At 44.0% G+C, this 18,211-nt stretch overlaps 1 protein-coding gene across 1 annotated transcript in view; it reads left to right on the top strand.

The window, feature by feature from the left end:
- The window catches only part of ZMAT4 (zinc finger matrin-type 4), a 2,235,770-nt gene extending 2,217,838 nt beyond the window's left edge, over positions 1-17,932 (top strand). Inside the window, exon 8 of the mRNA XM_069215461.1 lies at positions 17,389-17,932. Within this exon, the coding sequence (XP_069071562.1) occupies positions 17,389-17,407 (19 nt within the window). The 3' untranslated portion in view covers positions 17,408-17,932. The remainder of the gene's footprint in view (positions 1-17,388) is intronic.
- The last annotated feature ends 279 nt before the right edge of the window (positions 17,933-18,211 follow it).

The following is an 18,211-nucleotide window of genomic DNA, read 5'->3' as shown; positions in this document are numbered from 1 at the left end:
GGAACATTCGGAGGAGGATGCCTGGGCCCTCATCTCAACCCTTTTACAGTCCTTACAGGCATAGATTGACGCTGCAGTAGAGGCAGCTTTAAGGGCTTGAGAGGGGCAGCCACCACAGAAAATCTCCAGGCAAGACCTAGATGACCACAAAGTTGACCCTGATGAGGAGAATAGAAGGGGTTGATATGTTCAGGGCTCTGACTTGGCTAATCTCCTGTGACACTTGAGAGAAAACCTGAGTCTCCCTACAACAGACACATCGTCTAATAAGGATGATTTTTTTTTATCCAATAATCAGCTGGTGGAAACCAAGACTTTGCCCTTACATAATGCTATACAATGGATTTTGTCCCATAAGTGGAGAGACGTGGACAAGTCTTCTTTCACATCATTATCCAGTGGACAAATTTACAGGGGAGTTTCCTTCAATAGTAAAGGTTGACAGTCTGATAGTGGGCATTTCCAAGTAGGGTAGTGTGGTGTCGGATGATTCTTCCCCACCAGAATAAGTGAATAAGAAAGTAGATGGAGCAGTGAAGCATTATTATATGGCAGCTAACTTCTCCCTTCAAGCCAACACTTACACAACAAATACCATGCAGTCCCTTCTTAAAGACTTTCAGGCTTTAGCAGATTGCATGTCTGAGGGGATGGTTTGTTCAACTCTTTTATCTCACATGGAGCAGCAAGTCTGTTTTGTGGCTGACTTGTCATTTGGCAATTTAAGTGCATGGGCAGTTACTTCTGGGTCTCTACAATTACCGCCCACTGGCATTTATGGATGTGTAACTGGAAGACAGATGATACTCAAAAGGTTGTTCTAATGAAGCTTCTTTTTAAAGGTTCCATCTCTTCAGACAGCAGTTAGATGAGATGATGTAGAGAACACTGGAATAAAAGAAATTGCTGGCTCCAGTTTGCCTCTATTCTAAAGGCAGGGGATTTACCTATGTGATTGCTTTCTCTTCAGGCCTCACAAAGGGTTCTTCCCAAACCTTTGGAGTAGGGGTCATGGCCAGGGTACCCAGAATCTTGACAAATCACCATTCCAACCCTCCTCCACTGTGGCCAACACTCAGTCTCCCAAGCTATGACAATCTGCGGTCCTCTGCAGTACGGAGGAGGGTGATTTCTAGAATTCCCGGTCCACCGGCGTCAGGACATCTCAGATTCCTGGGTGATCCAAGTAGGCTCTGAGGGGCATTGTTTTGAGTTTTCAGTGACCGCAATACAGTATTTCAGGAACACTCCCCTTTCAAGGGATCCATTTTGCCGTCATGCTTTCGTGAACAGCATTCAACAACTTTGGGGCAAGCTGGTGATTCTTCCTGTCCCTCAGTTGGAGCAGGGGTATAGAATTTATTCCTTTGCAATCCTGGTGCAGAAGGTGTTAGGGGCCTATCATCCAGTATTGGATCTAAAATATTTTAATTGTTTTCTGGTTCCCCAAACATTCAAGATGGTCACACTTCAAAGAATCTTTCCTCCGCTGTCACAGGGACAGTGCCTGGCATCTTTGGACATGTTGGGCGTTTATTTACATGTCCCAGTTTGTCCCCTTGATAAACAGCTTCTGAGGTTTTCCTGTGAATAACCAGCATTTTCAGTTTTGGTCTCTTCCATTTTCCTTGTGTCAGCGCCAAGACTTTTCACCAAACGTCTTGCTTCACTGAGGGGCATTTTACATTTTGGAGGTAGTCTGGTATATCCTTACCTCCATGACTGGTTATTTGCACCTTCTTCCCTCACTAAGGCCTTCCAGGACATTAAAGAGGTTTGAGCCCAATTGCTCCAACATGGGTTTCTGCTCAACTACACCAAGTCCCACCTACAGCCTTCCCTTTCTGGAGTTAGGAGACAGCTTTCTGGCCCCTGCTCAGTGAGATATGCTGATGTTGCATTTTGCAGCTCTTTTGGCACTCCTAGTGGCTCAAGGAAGACTGTGGCTGAGGAGTCAGGAGGAGATTGATTGGCTATGGCGTTAGTGCTTTGGAGCTGCCTACACCTTTACCCCATTGTTCATCACATTCTAAAGCAATGGATTCCGGTGTCCCAGGACTTTGAGATGCGAGTTCCTATCCCCCTCCAAATTTGTCTGGAAATACAGTGGTGGTTGAAACCAGTCAACCACAACAAGATTTATCAGTTGAGTCAAACCTCCCCCGATCATTTCGACCAATGCCATCAGTTTAGGGTGGGGGGGTGGTAATAGGGGATCTCACGGCTCAGGGTTTTGGAGTGGGGAGAGTCTCTTCATTTCTTCAACTGGAAAGACTTGGCTGCAGTACAGGCTGCTTTCTTTCATTTCCTCCTATTAATCAAAGGTCACGGGGCTGTGTCCAGATGGACAACCAAGTGACAAGATCTTACTTATGTCATTAAGGGGGGGATGGTACCCAACCTCTTTCTTCTTTCCTGGGAGATTGGCCTGTGGCCAGAACAGAATCTTCTCTATCTGATGGCAGTTTATCGTCTCGGGAAGAAGACTGAGCCTACCAACCAATTCTGTCAGAAGTTTCCTTCTTCAATCACTCTGTGCCTCACTACCCATGTGTTTCAGGAGACATCACAAGGTTTCAGAATCCTATGGCTAGACCTGTTCACAACAGAGGGCAATGCCCTGCTTCCCCACATCTGCTAACAGATTCCCTCTTCCAGAGCCTGGGCAATAGATGCTCTGTGAAACCCCCGGCCAGGGGGTCTCCTGTATTGTTTCCCTCCGATTCCCTTGATACCCAGGGTATTTAAGAATTAAAGAAGTGGATGGCTAACCACATTTAACATCTTCTTGTAGTTCCAGGGAGGTCACAGAGACTGTGGTGCCCTCTTCTCCTTCAGATGTCTGTGTGTTCCTCTTGGGTGTTTCCTCTTCACCCTTCTCCCTTGAGTCAGATAATCTTGTCATTATAATCTCTATGGTGCCTCAATCTGGGGGTTTGGCTGCTGAACTAGTGACTCTATTGGCACAGGGATGCACAGAAGCTGTGGTGAAATACATGCAATTATCTCACCGCCACTGGGGTCACTTTGATAAGTGATGGCAATCTGAGGAGTTTGATCCAGCTGCTTGCAATCCAATGAGAAATGTAGATTTTTTTTTTATAGAATGGTTTCGCTTACATAAGAACCCAGTGAGCTGCTATTCTTTCTTTTCAGGGGGTATGACTTATCTGAGCTTTCTCCTTTGACAGCCCATCTTCTTTGGAGTTTCTTTAATTAAGGAGCCAGTTTCCCATCCTCCAGTTCCCCCCTGGAATTAAGCTTTGGCACTCCAGGATTTGATTTGTCATCACTTGGAGCCACTTGGTTTTGTTCCGTTCAGATTCCTGGCAAATAAAGTGTTATCCGTGGTGGATCTGTATTCAGGCAGACGGGTGGGGGAGATAGGAGTTTTCCTTTGATTTTTTCCATTTAGCCATTTTTTTCTAGATTAAATTGTGCTTTGACTAGGCCCCGGTTTCTTGCCCAAGATTATTCTCAGTTTCACTGTTCAGAGGGCATTGTTCTTCTAGTTTTCTTTCCTAGCCTCTCTTCGGCTGAAGACGTGGCATTGCATTCTCTTGATCTTTGGAGGCCATTGATTGTTTATTTGGAACGTCCTTCCTCCTTCCAGAAATTGGGCTCACTATTTGTCACTTTTGGTCTTCCTAATAAGGGTTCTTGCCCCTCTACTTCTACTATATCTAAGTGGATTAAGTCCACAATTTTGAGGACATATCAGGTTTCATGTTCTGTCACTCCTCCTCAGGTCCAAGGTCGTTCTACAAGAGAGCTTCCTACCTCTTACCATTAGGGGAGCCTCCTTGAGGGATGTGTGTACCGCTGCTACTTGGAAGTCTCATCACACTTTTCTTTCCCACTATCATTTGCAGCTTAATAGGACTTTCTCTTCCTCCTTTGGGAATCATGTTCTTTTTTTTTTGCAGGAACAGAAGCTTGTCCCAATGTTGTATGATCCTAGTAGCAGGTGAGTGCTGTAATAAACCCAGTTTGTTTTGCAACATGTTTGTGTTTTGTTTTTAAATAATCCATGGGTAGCTACGGTGTTGTCTCAAGCTTCAGGACTTCACCCAGGAAGATGAATGAGGAGATAATGCCCTGTTTACTTACTGGTATCTTCATTATGCCGAGTCTTGGTCTTCCTTGATGCAGTCTGGAGTCCAACTCCAAACCCCAGGGTGCAGGTTAATTATTTCCAGTTTGTCTGTGTTTTCCTTGTTTCTGTTGCATGGTATCTTACAGGATATAATTGGTCCCATCTATAAAGGCTGATGGGTAATGGGGGCCAACTTGGAGGAACATTTTTGCTTCAGCTGGAGAATTGGTTCTGCAAGAGAGGAGAGGTATCTGAAGCATAAGGACTGCATCAAGGAAGACCAGGGGTCATAGTAATGAAGATTACCGGTAAGTAACTGGGGCATTAGCCCAGCACACATGGTTTGCATTGACCAGAGCAATGCATTTAATGTAGCCTTAGCTGTATCAATGGTAGAGACCAGTAAAAGTCAATCTTTAGAAAAATAAAAATACAATGTGTTAAATGTTCATACTGTATATCCTACTACTCTACACTTGTATTGATAATTTGGTTCATAAATTGCTCTAATCATGCAAGTCAATTCTGACCTGTTACATATCCATAGCATGAGCTTGATTTGTGTTTTGGATCTCATCTTGTTTCCCACAGTAGAATGTGAACTGGGCCTTGTTCACATTATGCAAAATATACAACAAATGCCAAAGGCATATTATTGACAAAGCAATCCCCATACATGTATGACTCACACCCAAGAGAAACAGAATCAAGAGAATGCACTAGTCAGACAATCCCCACTTTCTCTCTTTCTCTCTCTCTCTTTCTCTCTCACTCTCTCTCTCTCACACACACATACACACACACAAACACACTCACCCCAACACCCCCCACACACACACGTACACATACACACACCAGAGCACATACAGCCATATGTATGAAAGTTTGACTTAGTGATTTCCAAACAGCCATTTTGTAGAAATTGCTTTTAGGGAAACACAAATGAAATGTACGCAGGAACGTATTCCTCTATTAGCGATTTCTACTGATTCATAATCACAATTAGGAAATTGCATTTTAGGAAATAACTAAATTGTGATTTCCTAAAATGAAATTGCAATTCAGGAAAAGCAATTTTACTTTTGTTTGGGTTGCAAATGCACCATGCTTTTACCCCTGTTACCCACCTGACACCCTCTCAAGACACAGAAGAGCACAGACTGTTCCTTTCTGCCAGCATACTGCCTCTGCTTTTCTTTCAATCCTCACTGCCTTACCCCCTTTCCAATTTACCACCATGTGGTAAATCAAAGCTGATTTGTCCTCAAAATAATGAGCTGTTAATGTCGGGCCCACATGTTATTCCCTATTCGGGGAAAAATATTCATAATAGAGAGCTTTATGTGCAAGGATACTGGCCAGGAAATGTTATTGTTGGTGACATGTTATCTCTGCACATACGTCTACCCATCTCATACCTGGGGTCTAAGTGGCACAGTATTTTGTCTAACACATCCCTATTTCTACTGAACATGTATTGCTCATCAGCTCACATTGGGTAGTATGATGACATTCCTTTTCGTAGCCCAGGTTTAGCTACTGTTATTACACATGGCATTCCAGATACAAGTGTGGCTAAGCATGTGTAAAGTCAAAAATAGGTGATCATATTTCACATCTTATGTTTTTTAATGCAATAATTCAGAGTGCCTTTGTAACTTGGGTAAAGCATTTCTGGGGCCCTGCAAGAAATCTCTTGACAGATATGCAGTGGCTTTTTAGACTGTGTCACTATAACGTGGAGAACCTGGGCAAAGCATGGAACATGCATTGTCTTACCAAGCATTATGGTAGGATTCACGTTAGAGCCATTGCCAGTCACCCTAATTTGAAGCTGTGGTTGCTGGAAGTTACCTACTGTGGCACTTCCTTCCCCTCTTCCTCTCACTGGCTAATCCCTGTTATTATTTGATCCATCCTGAGCATGCATATATTAGCTAGTTGATGAATAGCGTGCGCTTGACCAGGCCACAATGCATGACTAGTCTGAGGGCCTGATTTAATTTTGGTGGATGGAGTAATCTCTGTTGTCCTGGAGGAGGACTGAAAGTCAAAAAAGTCCAGATTATTCTGCTCACCAAATTTGGAAATGATGGCCAAGCCTTCAAACATCTCTAAAACAGTTTACAGTTTAGCGCATGGCTCCATCAACATGACGTTGCTTGCACCAAACTATTTTTTAAATTATTTTTAAACAGGAAATCCAGAATCAGTATTTTCTGTTTAAAAATACAAAAAAAAAAAATGCTCCCATTACCATGGGAGTCCTCTCCCATGGTGAGGGGAGAACTTAGCAGTTTTCACTGCCCCTTAACGCCATGGCTTTACTAGCAGTGAGGGAGCAGTGAAAACATACCACTACCTCTGAACATCCAAATGAGGTGGTCTCAAGTCTGTAAAGTAGTGTTCTAGCAGTTTTGTGGAGTCAGAGGAACATGTACTCAAGTATTCCAAAGGTCAGTTCAATGAAGCACTGTGTTCTCTTTTGTGCCTTGTTGTGCTGCCATTCAATTTTGGTTCTTGGAGTCAAGTATGGTATCAGTATTCAAGGATGCAAGGATATGCACTGTTTCCATAAAGAGCATCAGAATGATAAACCATTAGAGACTTGCTGCTCGAAGTTAGCCTAGGGTGGGACTACATCCCCCAGGCTCCTCCGTTCCTTCTTGGGGCTTCATAACAACGTGTTCCTCCCGCTGCGGGGGATGCATCAGAGACTTACTGCTCGAAGTTAGCCCGGGGTGGGACTACATCCCCCAGGCTCCTCCGTTCCTTCTTGGGGCTTCATAACAACGTGTTCCTCCCGCAGCGAGGGACATGCCCGGGCACGTGACCGGGCAAAGACCGGGCCAAGACGGGCCCGTCTTCGCCCGCCATTGCCCGATAGAGGCCAGGCAGGGCATATTTTATTCTATTTTGCCTGCAAGAAGTAAGTGTATTGGGGAATTTTAACCTTGGAGCTATGTGGGTATTTCACTCCCCCACCGTTACCATCTAATGATGGGGAAACGTAAAGCTGTAGATGCCCCAGCTTTACCGAGTGGTATTAAAAAATCTAAAAAACGCTCTAGTAATCGAGTGAGCCCTCAACCAACAAAGGAATTAACTCCTTGGACGAAATTGATTTGCTATTTGAAGAGGTTGATGCAATTTTAAAAAGCAACTCTTATGTATCACCAATTAAGAGTGGAACCCTCAGAGAGGGGAAAATCCCGGAAATATTCACGAGGAGGAAGAGGACATAATCAACTCACCCCCCTGTGGAGATCACTACAAGTGTGGATTGTCTTGTTTCTAGGGAAAAACCCCTGTACCCGTTATCAGCAATATCTTGTAGTGCTCTGGGTGCTTCGTTAGGCTAGAGGGATGTCTCCTCCACGGGTATTGTGACCTTCCCCTCCCCTTCAGAAGGTGGACGAAGTTAAGTCTTTGGTTTTATTATTAACAGGGATAATGAAGGAGAAACCGAGGCAGAAGTGTGGCTGCATATGTCAGTTGCTTAAGGGGGAGGTAAAAGGGGGCGGGAGTATAGTTGTGCCCAAGTCAGGTCCAAAAGCAGATACCCCTCCCTCAGAGACAGTCATGAACCCCCATTTAGATAACCAATGTATCTTTTGTGCAGAGGGTAATGAGATAGAACCCGTAAGGGTACGGCAGAATTACAATAGAGCTTCTAACACCAGGAGTCTTCCGGGGGACATTGGTGTCGCTACTCGGCCGGATGATCTGGCTGGTGGGCCCAGGGGGGGTGCCTCCCTCCGAGTTTTGAGTGGAGTGGCTAGCTCCCTTGGACCCCCCCGATCTCCTAAGCCCAATATTAATATTCCACAGTACGATCAGTACCCAGGCCTAAGAAGCAAAGAAAGTACTTTCTATATGATTGATGTTTCAAAGTGCCATCTGGCTCCTTTGAGAACCATGAGTCTTTGACCAATAAAGTCATTCACTAGCTGCGTACTCTACGTAATTATCTTTCGGCCATTCGCTCTGATATTCTCAAGGAGGCCAGATGAAACCACTTGGGGTCAAACTTTGATTTTATTTCTGTCTGTCTTGCTGATAGGTTTTGCCGGACCAACTTATGGATTTTGCAATACGCACACATAATTTCTGGGATAAGAGAGGGATTGACATTAGTCTTGCTTTAAATATGTTTTCCAAGGAGTCAGTTTCTGTCCCAGCTTTTGTCCCAGGATGTGAACCACTTGTGGTACCCAAAATGTCCCCTACATTGTCAGTAAATGATTGACTTTATACCGACCAGGAAGTGCGCCCGGGTGCTACCAATGGAGATAAGCACTCAAAGGGGGGGGGGGGGGGGGGTTCCCTACCCCTGGATCAATATAGTCAATTTTGAGATTTCAATAATGATATGGAATTTAGCTGGCCTTGATAAGAAGCTGGGGGACCAAGAGTGGGTTACTTATATCAGTAACTTGGATATTTGTCTCTTTCAGGAGACTTGGGCTGAGGAGGGCACTTACATGGGTTCCTTTCCTATAGCACCCCAGCCCAACCATCAGAGAAGGGTCTAGGTCGTGCTAAAGGGGGCTTATTGGTGCTTTTAAACAAGAAACTGCAATGCGATCATCTGCTATTAAAAAAGAGACTCAGTGGACCTAATGGGAGTACAATTTACATTCCATCGGGATCTTCAGATCACCGTAATTAATGTCTATGCTCGATCTATCTATCGGGGATCTGAGTCTCAGGCCCTAGTCCAACTATCAGAATTTCTGGATTCTTTGCATCCTTCGATCCTTTTGATAATAGCAGGTGATTTGAATTGCACCTCTGAACCCTCCTTTTTAAATGATGGACTAATGGATGAAGAAGATGACATCTGGGGAATCCCACAGTTAACAAATAATCGCCAGTGTACTCGCTCTTGTGTGGCATCCCAGTTGGCCTCCTTATGTCTAAAGTATGGACTCAGGGCCTGTAATGGTCGTACACCCTCTGACCTAAATACAGCACCTACATTTAAACAAGGGATGTCCACTAGTGTAATCAATTACTTTCTAGTGGATGTTAGGTTGTGGCCTTTACCAAAAGATATGAAGTTGGAACCCCGGTGTGAGAGTGATCATAATCCATTGTTTCTTACTTTGAATGGGGATGTATTTAGGAGATCATTGAACTTACCATGTACTGTGGTTCCTACCCCATTGTCGAACAATAATTACACAAGGGTTTGCTGGCCTAACGTTTTGGCCAATCCCTATTTGATAAATGGGATCTACCAATTGTTTATTGAGGAGATGGCGGTCTATGAGGAATATGAAGCTATCAATATTCCCATTCTTAGTATCCACGAAGAGATGTCGAAGAAATTGCAAATGTTCTTCTATAAAAAGTCTAACCTCAAGCCTTTCGATGTCACTAAGAACAATAACGAATGGTTTAATGAGGACTGTGCTAAGGCCAAGTCTGCACTAAAATCTGCTATCATGTCTGGCTCTCAATAGAGATTCAATCTGCTAGATGTATTTATAAGAAGGTTCTAATGCAAGCAAAAATGTTATGGGAAGACACCATTTGACAGGACTGCTGGCCGCAACTAAAACTAATAACAATATGATGTTTTGGGAGCTATTGTCTGAAGGACAAAGAGAGGGCAAGAGGTGTACTTGGCACCATATAAAACCTGAGAGCTGGGTGGATCATTTCCCCAACTCTATGTTGCTCCCTGTAATTTTCCTACCTGCAACTCTCACATTTGTGATTCATTCTTTCCATTGTTGGCCAGCTCAAGTGATTGCTCTGACTTATTTAGCCAGGATATTTGTACTCTTGAGGACCCTATTTTGTTCTCTTTAGAGGACACTATAGCTGCAATGAATTCCTTAAAATCAGGCAAAGCACCTGGCCCGACAAGATTCCGGGAGATTTATATAAATCTGAATTAACTATTTGGCCCTGGTATATAAATTTTATCTCGAATAAAATTGCTGCTGGCGGTGTAATTCCAAGCACTTGGAAAGAGCCTGAAATATTTCCCATTAGTAAAAAGGGCAACGCAAACTCTCTAGCTAACTATAAACCTATTAGTCTTATTGACAATCTTCAGAAAATCTTTGCTAAACAGTTGCTGGATAGGTTAGCAAGTTGGGTACTAGATCATCAAGTCCTTTCCTCCTCACAAGCGGGTTTCTGCCCTAAAACCAGCACGATAGACCGGGTCTTTCGGCTTGTGATTTTATATTGGAAATATGTGGTCCTCACCAAGCAATATTTATATGTTGTTTTTCTGGATGTTAGATCTGCTTTTGACTTGGTTCCAAAGGAAAAGCTATGGGAAGTATTACTTAGGTTGAGTGTCCCAACCAATATGGTCTTTCTTTTGCAACGGTTGCATGAAAACACATATGTGCAAGTGAGATGGGGTGATCAAGGAGAGCTGACAGAAAAAATTCCCATTAGAGCGGAGTTCATCAGGGTTGTGTTTTGGTCCCTGTTTTATTCACCCTATTTATTAATGAGGTGGTGCAAACCCTGGCTTCTTGCCCTAATGATGTTTCCACATTGAATGCACAGAAGATTCCTATACTACTCTTTGCTGATGATTCCCTCCTTATTTCTAAGACCGCTATGGGACTTCAAGTCCTTGTTGATAGATTCAAATCTTTCTGCACGGATTATGGTTTGGATTTGAATGTTAACAAAACTAAATTAATGGTGTTTATCCCTGGTCCCTGTAGGAGATGTTCCAATAATTTGAATGGGACCCTCTTAAGTAGGGTTAGAACTATAGATTACCTGGGTGTGAGGATATCAAGTAACCTACATTGGGAGGACCAGATTAGCAAAAGTGTGGGGCTTCTTCAGCATAGAGCGGACGCTATCCTGAGTTTTTATAAAAGCTCTATATCTAAAGCTGTATCTCCAGCTATTAAAATTTCTTTGGCAAAGGCGCAGGGTTTGGCCTCTTATGATGCTGAATTATGGAGGTTTCCTGAGAGTAAACGATTACCTGTGAGAGAAAATAATTTTGCTAGGGCTTTAATAGCGTGCCCCGTAGTACACCCTTGATCCCAATGTTCTTGGATCTTGGATTTAATCGTATAGCCGATTTGATAGCCCTAAGACCTTTGCTGGGGATCTACTCTACTTTCCGACCTTTGTCCAGTCTGTCATGGTAGCCCTGAAACTGTAGAACATTTTGGGCCTGATTATGACCCTGGCGGACGGCGGAGGCCGTCCGCCAAGGTACCGCCGCTGAATGACCGCACCGCGGTCAAAAGACCGCGGCGGCCATTTAGACATTTCCTCTGGGCCGGCGGGCGCTCTCCAAAAGAGCGCCCGCCGGCCCAGAGGAAATGCCCCTGCAACGAGGACGCCGGCTCAGAATTGAGCCGGCGGAGTTGCAGGGGTGCGACGGGTGCAGTTGCACCCGTCGCGTATTTCAGTGTCTGCTTAGCAGACACTGAAATACTTTGCGGGGCCCTCTTACGGGGGCCCCTGCCGTGCCCATGCCATTGGCATGGGCACGGCAGGGGCCCCCAGGGGCCCGCGGCACCCCCTACCGCCATCCTGTTCCTGGCGGGCGAACCGCCAGGAACAGGATGGCGATAGGGGGTGTCAGAATCCCCCATGGCGGCGCAGCAAGCTGCGCCGCCATGGGGGATTCTAAGGGCAGCGGTAAACCGGCGGGAGACCGCCGGTTTGCCTCTTCTGACCGCGGCCGAACCGCCGCGGTCAGAATGCCCTGCGGGGCACCGCCGGCCTGTCGGCGGTGCTCCCGCCGACCCTGGCCCCGGCGGTCTTGTACCGCCGGGGTCAGAATCACCCCCTTTATGTTCTTCTGTCCTGCATATTCCTTGCCACGGTCAAAATGGATTTGTGTAATCTGTTGAGAGTTGGGTCTGAGTCAGTGTTGTACAGCATTAAGAATTTTAAAAAGTGATACTTCCAACTTCTTAATTCTTGCAATTAGCAAGTTTCTTGTGGCCACTTGGCATGTATGAAGCCGTCTTTTTAAATAATCCCCTATGATTAATATTAGGTTTATGAGTATTTTAGTATTAGTTTTATGTTTTTTAAATTTTGTATGTTTAAATCTTGAATCAATTGTATTTGATGCTTTGATGGTTATGATGACCGAATAATGCTTGTTGTTGATTGATTGATAAACCATTAAGTCACATTACACAAACAGTTCTGGCCACTGTATGCATAGAGTCAGCAATTCTGTGACCAAGTAATAAGTCATGACCTAATTCACCCTGAGCCAGTCAGTTATGTATTCCACTGTGAGGGGAACTTGAAGGAGTCAAGAGTGCTGCTTGGGAATCTGCGTTCAAGGTCAGTTATGATGCATGAGGCATCACACAGTACCTGTTCATAGCGCGATTGGGTGCTTTTCATATTTCTATATATGAATTAATTTGCACAGGAGGCATATGGAAATATGTGTACCATCAAGGCAGCCAATTATTTTGAGAAACTGTGCTACCCTATAAAATAATACTTTAGTCTCTTGCAAATATTGGGGCATATTTGGTAAACATATGTATTTGTTTTCTTTGCTTACCTTGATGTCCAGAAACCTGTGACAAAACCTAGCAAATGCACTTTGTAACACTCCTCTTGCCACTGCTATGACTCCTTGGTGACTGCCTGATGCCAAAAGGTGTAGACAACACTATACCTGCACATGTGGTGGAGTTGAATTGCTTCTGACTGTTGGGGTCTGTAGCTGAGGTTGTGGCCCAGCAATTAATTCTAAAATTACCTCACTAATGAGTCTGTACTTCTCATATCTTCTCCTAATTCTGTTCAAAAAGGGTGATCCTCACTCTAAATATCCTCTCCTGTCTCTGCCTCATTCTCTGCCTACCGACCAAAATCCTCATCCTCCTCACCAAGACATACAGAGCAGCCATTCTGAATAAGTCTGAATAAGTCAGATGCATTTTGGGCCTTTTTTTCAGTTTGCACCAGGTTACCACCAGATCCTCATAGATGGTAACTGAATTTCCTACATGGACATTTTCCAACTATTCGCAATTAGCAAATCCTTTGTACATAGTGTTAGTGATTTGCCAATTGGGAATACCTACTTGGGTTTTTCCATTTAGTGATTTCTAAAATGTGATTTCTCGGGGTAGAAATCGCATTTTGGACTACCACAAATGCCTTTTGTGAATACCAAAATGCCATTTTACATTTCCTTAAAGCCTGAAATTCACACTATTAAGAAAAGCAAAATGCCTATGTGTATATGACCTTAAAACCCTACGGCTAGGAATGAAAGCCTCTCCATGAGGAAAACTCGCTCCTCACACCAGTGGTGCTGGGACAATTTTCAGAGAGGGGGGTCCTGCCATCAATAGTACATAACTGAAGTTAGAGGGACTATGAAAAATCCAAGCGTGACAAAATGAGGAAATATGGACAAATGCACTGCTCCCATTCAGCAGGAGAGCAGTAGGAATGTGATACGTAACTGCTAATGAATTGTGAAGCACATAGCCACAAATATATATCCAAGCATGGTATAGTAGCACATTCTCATATACAGCACATTTTCCATTGCAATTGCCACAAGATTTATTTTGACATTCAGGCCCGTATTTATACTCCGTTTGCGCCGAATTTGCGTCGTTTTTTTCGATGCAAATTCGACGCAGAACTAACGCCAACTAACGCCATATTTATACTCTGGCGTTAGACGCTTCGGGCGCCAAAGTGCCCGGAGTGTGCGTCATTTTTTAGCGCGAACCCCTTCCTTGCGTTAATGATATGCAAGGGAGGCGTTCCCGTCTTAAAAAATGACTCCCAGGCCTTTACGTGGTATTTATACTCCCGGGCAAAAATGACGCCCGGGAGTGGGCGTGGCCAAAAACGGCGCTTTTGCACCGCTTTTTAACGCCTGGGTCAGGGATGGCGTTAAGGGACAAGTGGGCTCAAAATGAGCCCAGAGTGCCCTCCCCTGCCCCCAGGGACCCCCCCTGCCACCCTTGCCCACCCCAGGAGGACACCCAAGGACGGAGGGACCCATCCCATGGACATTAAGGTAAGTTCAGGTAACTATTTTTTTTTTTTTTTTTTGTGGCATAGGGGGGCCTGATTTGTGCCCCCCTACATGCCACTATGCCCAATGACCATGCCCAGGGGACAGAAGTCCCCTGGGCATGGCCATTGGGCAAGGGGGCATGACTCCTATCTTTACAATGATAGGAGTCATGTTGATGGGGGATGGGCGTCGAAAATAAATGGCGCAAGTCGGGTTACGATGATTTTTTCGACGTAACCTGACTTGCCCCATTTTAAGACGCCCATGCGCCATTTCCCCCCTACGCCGGCGCTGCCTGGTGTACGTGTTTTTTCTCGCGCACACCAGGCAGCGCCGGTCTGCTTGCGCCGGCTAACGCCATTCAATAAATACGGCGCCCGCATGGCGCTTCAGAATGGCGTTAGCCGGCGCAAAACTTTTTGACGCAAAACTGCGTTAGCGCAGTTTTGCGTCAAAAAGTATAAATACGGCCCTCAGTTTTACTGATAGATTTCAGCAGATATTTATCATTTTCACATCATCAAATAAAGGCCCTCATTTGGACCTCGGCGGTCTTTTAGCAAGACAGCCGAGGTTACTCCAGGCCGAAGACCGCCAGTGTAGGCGGTCTTCCACCAACTGTATCATGACTGCTGGCAGCCCTCTGCCCTTTTTCGGACGGAGAGCAGCCAGCAGCCATACTGGCGGTCGGCGGTGAAGTGGAGGCTGCTTCACCTCCACTGCCATGTCATCAGAACACCACCCGCCGAATCACAACCCAGTATTCGGCGTGGCAGTGTTCTGGTGACGGGGTGCTGGTGGCGGAGTAGCCCCCATGGATCCCGTTCCCTCCTGGAGGACCACCTTTGGGACGTGGTAGAGGGATCGTGGTTGTTGGGGGAGGACTCAGGAGAGGGGAGAGGGGAGGAGGAGACCCCAATCAGTGCCAGGGAATGTATTCCCTGGCACTGATAGTGCCTACTGCCATGGATTTTGTGGCGGTACAAAACCCCATGAAATCCATAACGGTATGCAGGGTCCTGATACCGCCGGCGGTCTAGTGATGGCCGCTGGGCTGGAGACTGCAGTCTCCAGCCCAACAGCCATTACCACCCTGGCGGTGGAAGTGTAACAGTGGCGGTTTGGCATGGCGGTAACCGCCATGGTCGTAATTCTATTTTTTTTCCCACCGGCCTGTTGGCGGTAATACTGCCACTTTTACACCGACCGCCAGGGTTGTTATGAGGGCCAAAGTGTCTTGATTGTTTTTATTTTACTAAAATGTCTCTTTCCACATTTAAGAATTACTCTAAAAATGGGTTTCATTTGTGCTTTTCTAACTGCTGAAATATTTCAAAATATTTGTACAAGTCATTTACTGGTACTTAAATGTTTTGTGTTAGGAAAAAGTGGCATTTTACACTGTTCCCTTTCATGCTCCATTTGACCGAGATTCTTCATTTGACAAGATCTGCTGACCGCAGTCAGGAGAAAAGTTTCCAGTTTCCATGTTAAAAGTATAAGTAGAAATTTGTCGAAGACATTGCCTAACATTTGACCCCTGTCTTTGAGAGCACATAAAATGTGACAAAATAAATACTAAATTAAAGGCATCTTTATTTCTCATTCAACTTCGGAACTCCAGAATGGCTATTTTTGGGGTGCTGCAGCACACGTTTACTTCCAGTGTTTATGCCTCACACATAATAATATCGACATGACAGCCCACTTGAACCTCAATGTACAAACACTGCACCAACATCATATGTTTGATAAGGTCATGCCTACACCCCTTTTCTGCAAAAAATCATCCACAAGAGAGCCTACAGAACATAATAATAAGACCAATCCACAATCTTGTGCCTTGTCACCATGCAGACTATTGAGGTGAAGACGTAAGACACTAGTGCTTAATTTGAGCTGATGCTTTCCGGTGCTCGACACCAGCAAATAATTCTCACATCAGCATCTATGATAGTTTGTGACATAGTGGCCCTGTCTGTCTGATTTTGTGATGAGCACACCAACAGTTGTTTTACAGTTCAATATACATTAAATATAAATGATACCTGCAGGTCACCCCATTTTTATAGCTTTGGGTGACCTGGAATAATCAGAATTGTCACAACTGTAGGAATGTGATGTGGAATAGTTGTGGTGCAATCCGCAGCAGGCTTGTGAGAATGGACCTGTCACTTTCTTTTTTTTTTTTTTTTTTTTTTAAATAAATTAAGCAATGAAAGCTATCTTTCTTGAGTGAGATCTGCAGGCCTCTCTCAAGCATCTCAAGCACGTGACCTATGCACTATATACTGATAACTCTTGCCACTTAGTCTTTGACATTGCAAGGGTCTGTCTTCTAAATAAAGATAGGAATACCTCCACAACTGCAGTGTCGTAACAAAGGCTTCTGTATTCCCTGCGGTGCAGGGGGGGGGGGGGACAAGCTCCAGGGGGCTCTCTCAGCACAGCACCTGGCCTGGGTGAGTCCAGAGGGGGTACACATCCATGTTCTTTTCTGGGAGACCCTCTCCAGTATTGTTACACCACTGCACAATGGAGTGCTCTTTGTAATGCCGCCTGTTATTATTCAGGCTCCAAGAGGTTCTCTGATTTGTGCTTCTCACTCTTAATATTCCCTGAGAGACTCGTGCTAAATGTTCACCACCTCTATCGAACACATATATCTTCAACTCTTAATGGAGCACTTACCAATAATACTAAGTATTCACCCCAGTAAAATGATTCTCTTGTGTGCAAAGTACCTCACAGTTTGCAAATAAGGAAACCTCTACCTGCTATTAGACAAATGCTAGTTTTATTTTAGCCAAACATCTGTTAAATTACTAAGGGCGAGTCTTCTTTCTGTTTTTCTTTCTATTTCTCTTCAAATAATCACATGCCTCCATATTCCCTCATTCTGCCTTACACGCTCTCACTGCCAGTCTTTCCACTCTTTTCTCTCCCAGGTGTACAAAAATGTGTACGTAAGTACCGTTATTCGCTTTTGTAGTAGTGATAAGACACTGTGTACAGAAATACTTTTAGTCCTATTTCTCACTCTCAGTTATACGATTTCTCTACCAAGAGTTCTGAGATTATGTTAGCATTATAAATATATATATATGTATGTGAACACTGAACATTTTTTATCATTACAAATAAATAACAATGAGTTTGGGAGTCATTTCTACCAGAAACAAATTTTATCTGTATGATGTCTGTGAAGATATTTTGAAATATTCATTAAAGTGTCCTAAATCATATTAACTCTTGGCTTCCATCTCTTTTTCAGCATCAAAAGCAACGAGTGAATCGACCATCATAATGAATTCCTATATCAAGATATTTTTCCTGAAAAAAACTCCCTTCTCCTATTGAAAATAGCTGCTTTTGTTGGACAATACAGCGTTTCTTATGTGGAATACAAATTGCTGTTCACTTTTGGTGATAATGGCCTAGAGAGTAGATGTGTATTTATTTTGTAAAGAGTTTGGAGAAGTTTGAATGAACTTTATACATTTTCAAAATAATTCATTCACATGGGAGACTCACATTCAGTAGCGCCAGGCTACCTGAAAGGAAATCTATCATATTCAAATACTGCAGCAGCGAACTAATTTAATGTTTTTAAATACATACAAGGCTAACTTAGGAGTGTAAAAACATCCAGTTTGACGAAAATGATTGTGATGTTATCAGCATTAAAACAGAATAAAAAGAAAGTATTGTCCATGTTTAATGTGCTCTCTCGTTATGAAGGCACGTCTTCGAATGCCCTATTTCTTGTTGTTTATTTCACCCATTAACAACTTAAATAAATTTTTTAAAGCCACTATAATTTGCCTTCTTGTTTTACTTCAAGAGATATATATGTTTTATACTTTCATTGTTTTGAAAAGGGCGATATGACATGAGGTTTCCGTGTATGTTTTATAATTAATGTCAGAAATGGGTTCTTTAGTTACAGAGGTATTCACCCTTGTCCAAGTAGGGACCACAATACTAGTCAAGGTAAGCCACAACACAATCCAATTTATCCTGTGCCCAACCTCAGGTAACTTGGCACTAAGCGGTCAGGCTTAATTTAGAAGGCAATGTGTAAAGTATTTGTTCAG

Source organism: Pleurodeles waltl, chromosome 11 (genome assembly GCF_031143425.1).
Source record: "Pleurodeles waltl isolate 20211129_DDA chromosome 11, aPleWal1.hap1.20221129, whole genome shotgun sequence".
Lineage (NCBI taxonomy): Eukaryota > Metazoa > Chordata > Amphibia > Caudata > Salamandridae > Pleurodeles > Pleurodeles waltl.
Note: the sequence above shows the minus strand (reverse complement) of the source record. Positions and strands in the feature narration are given on the sequence as shown.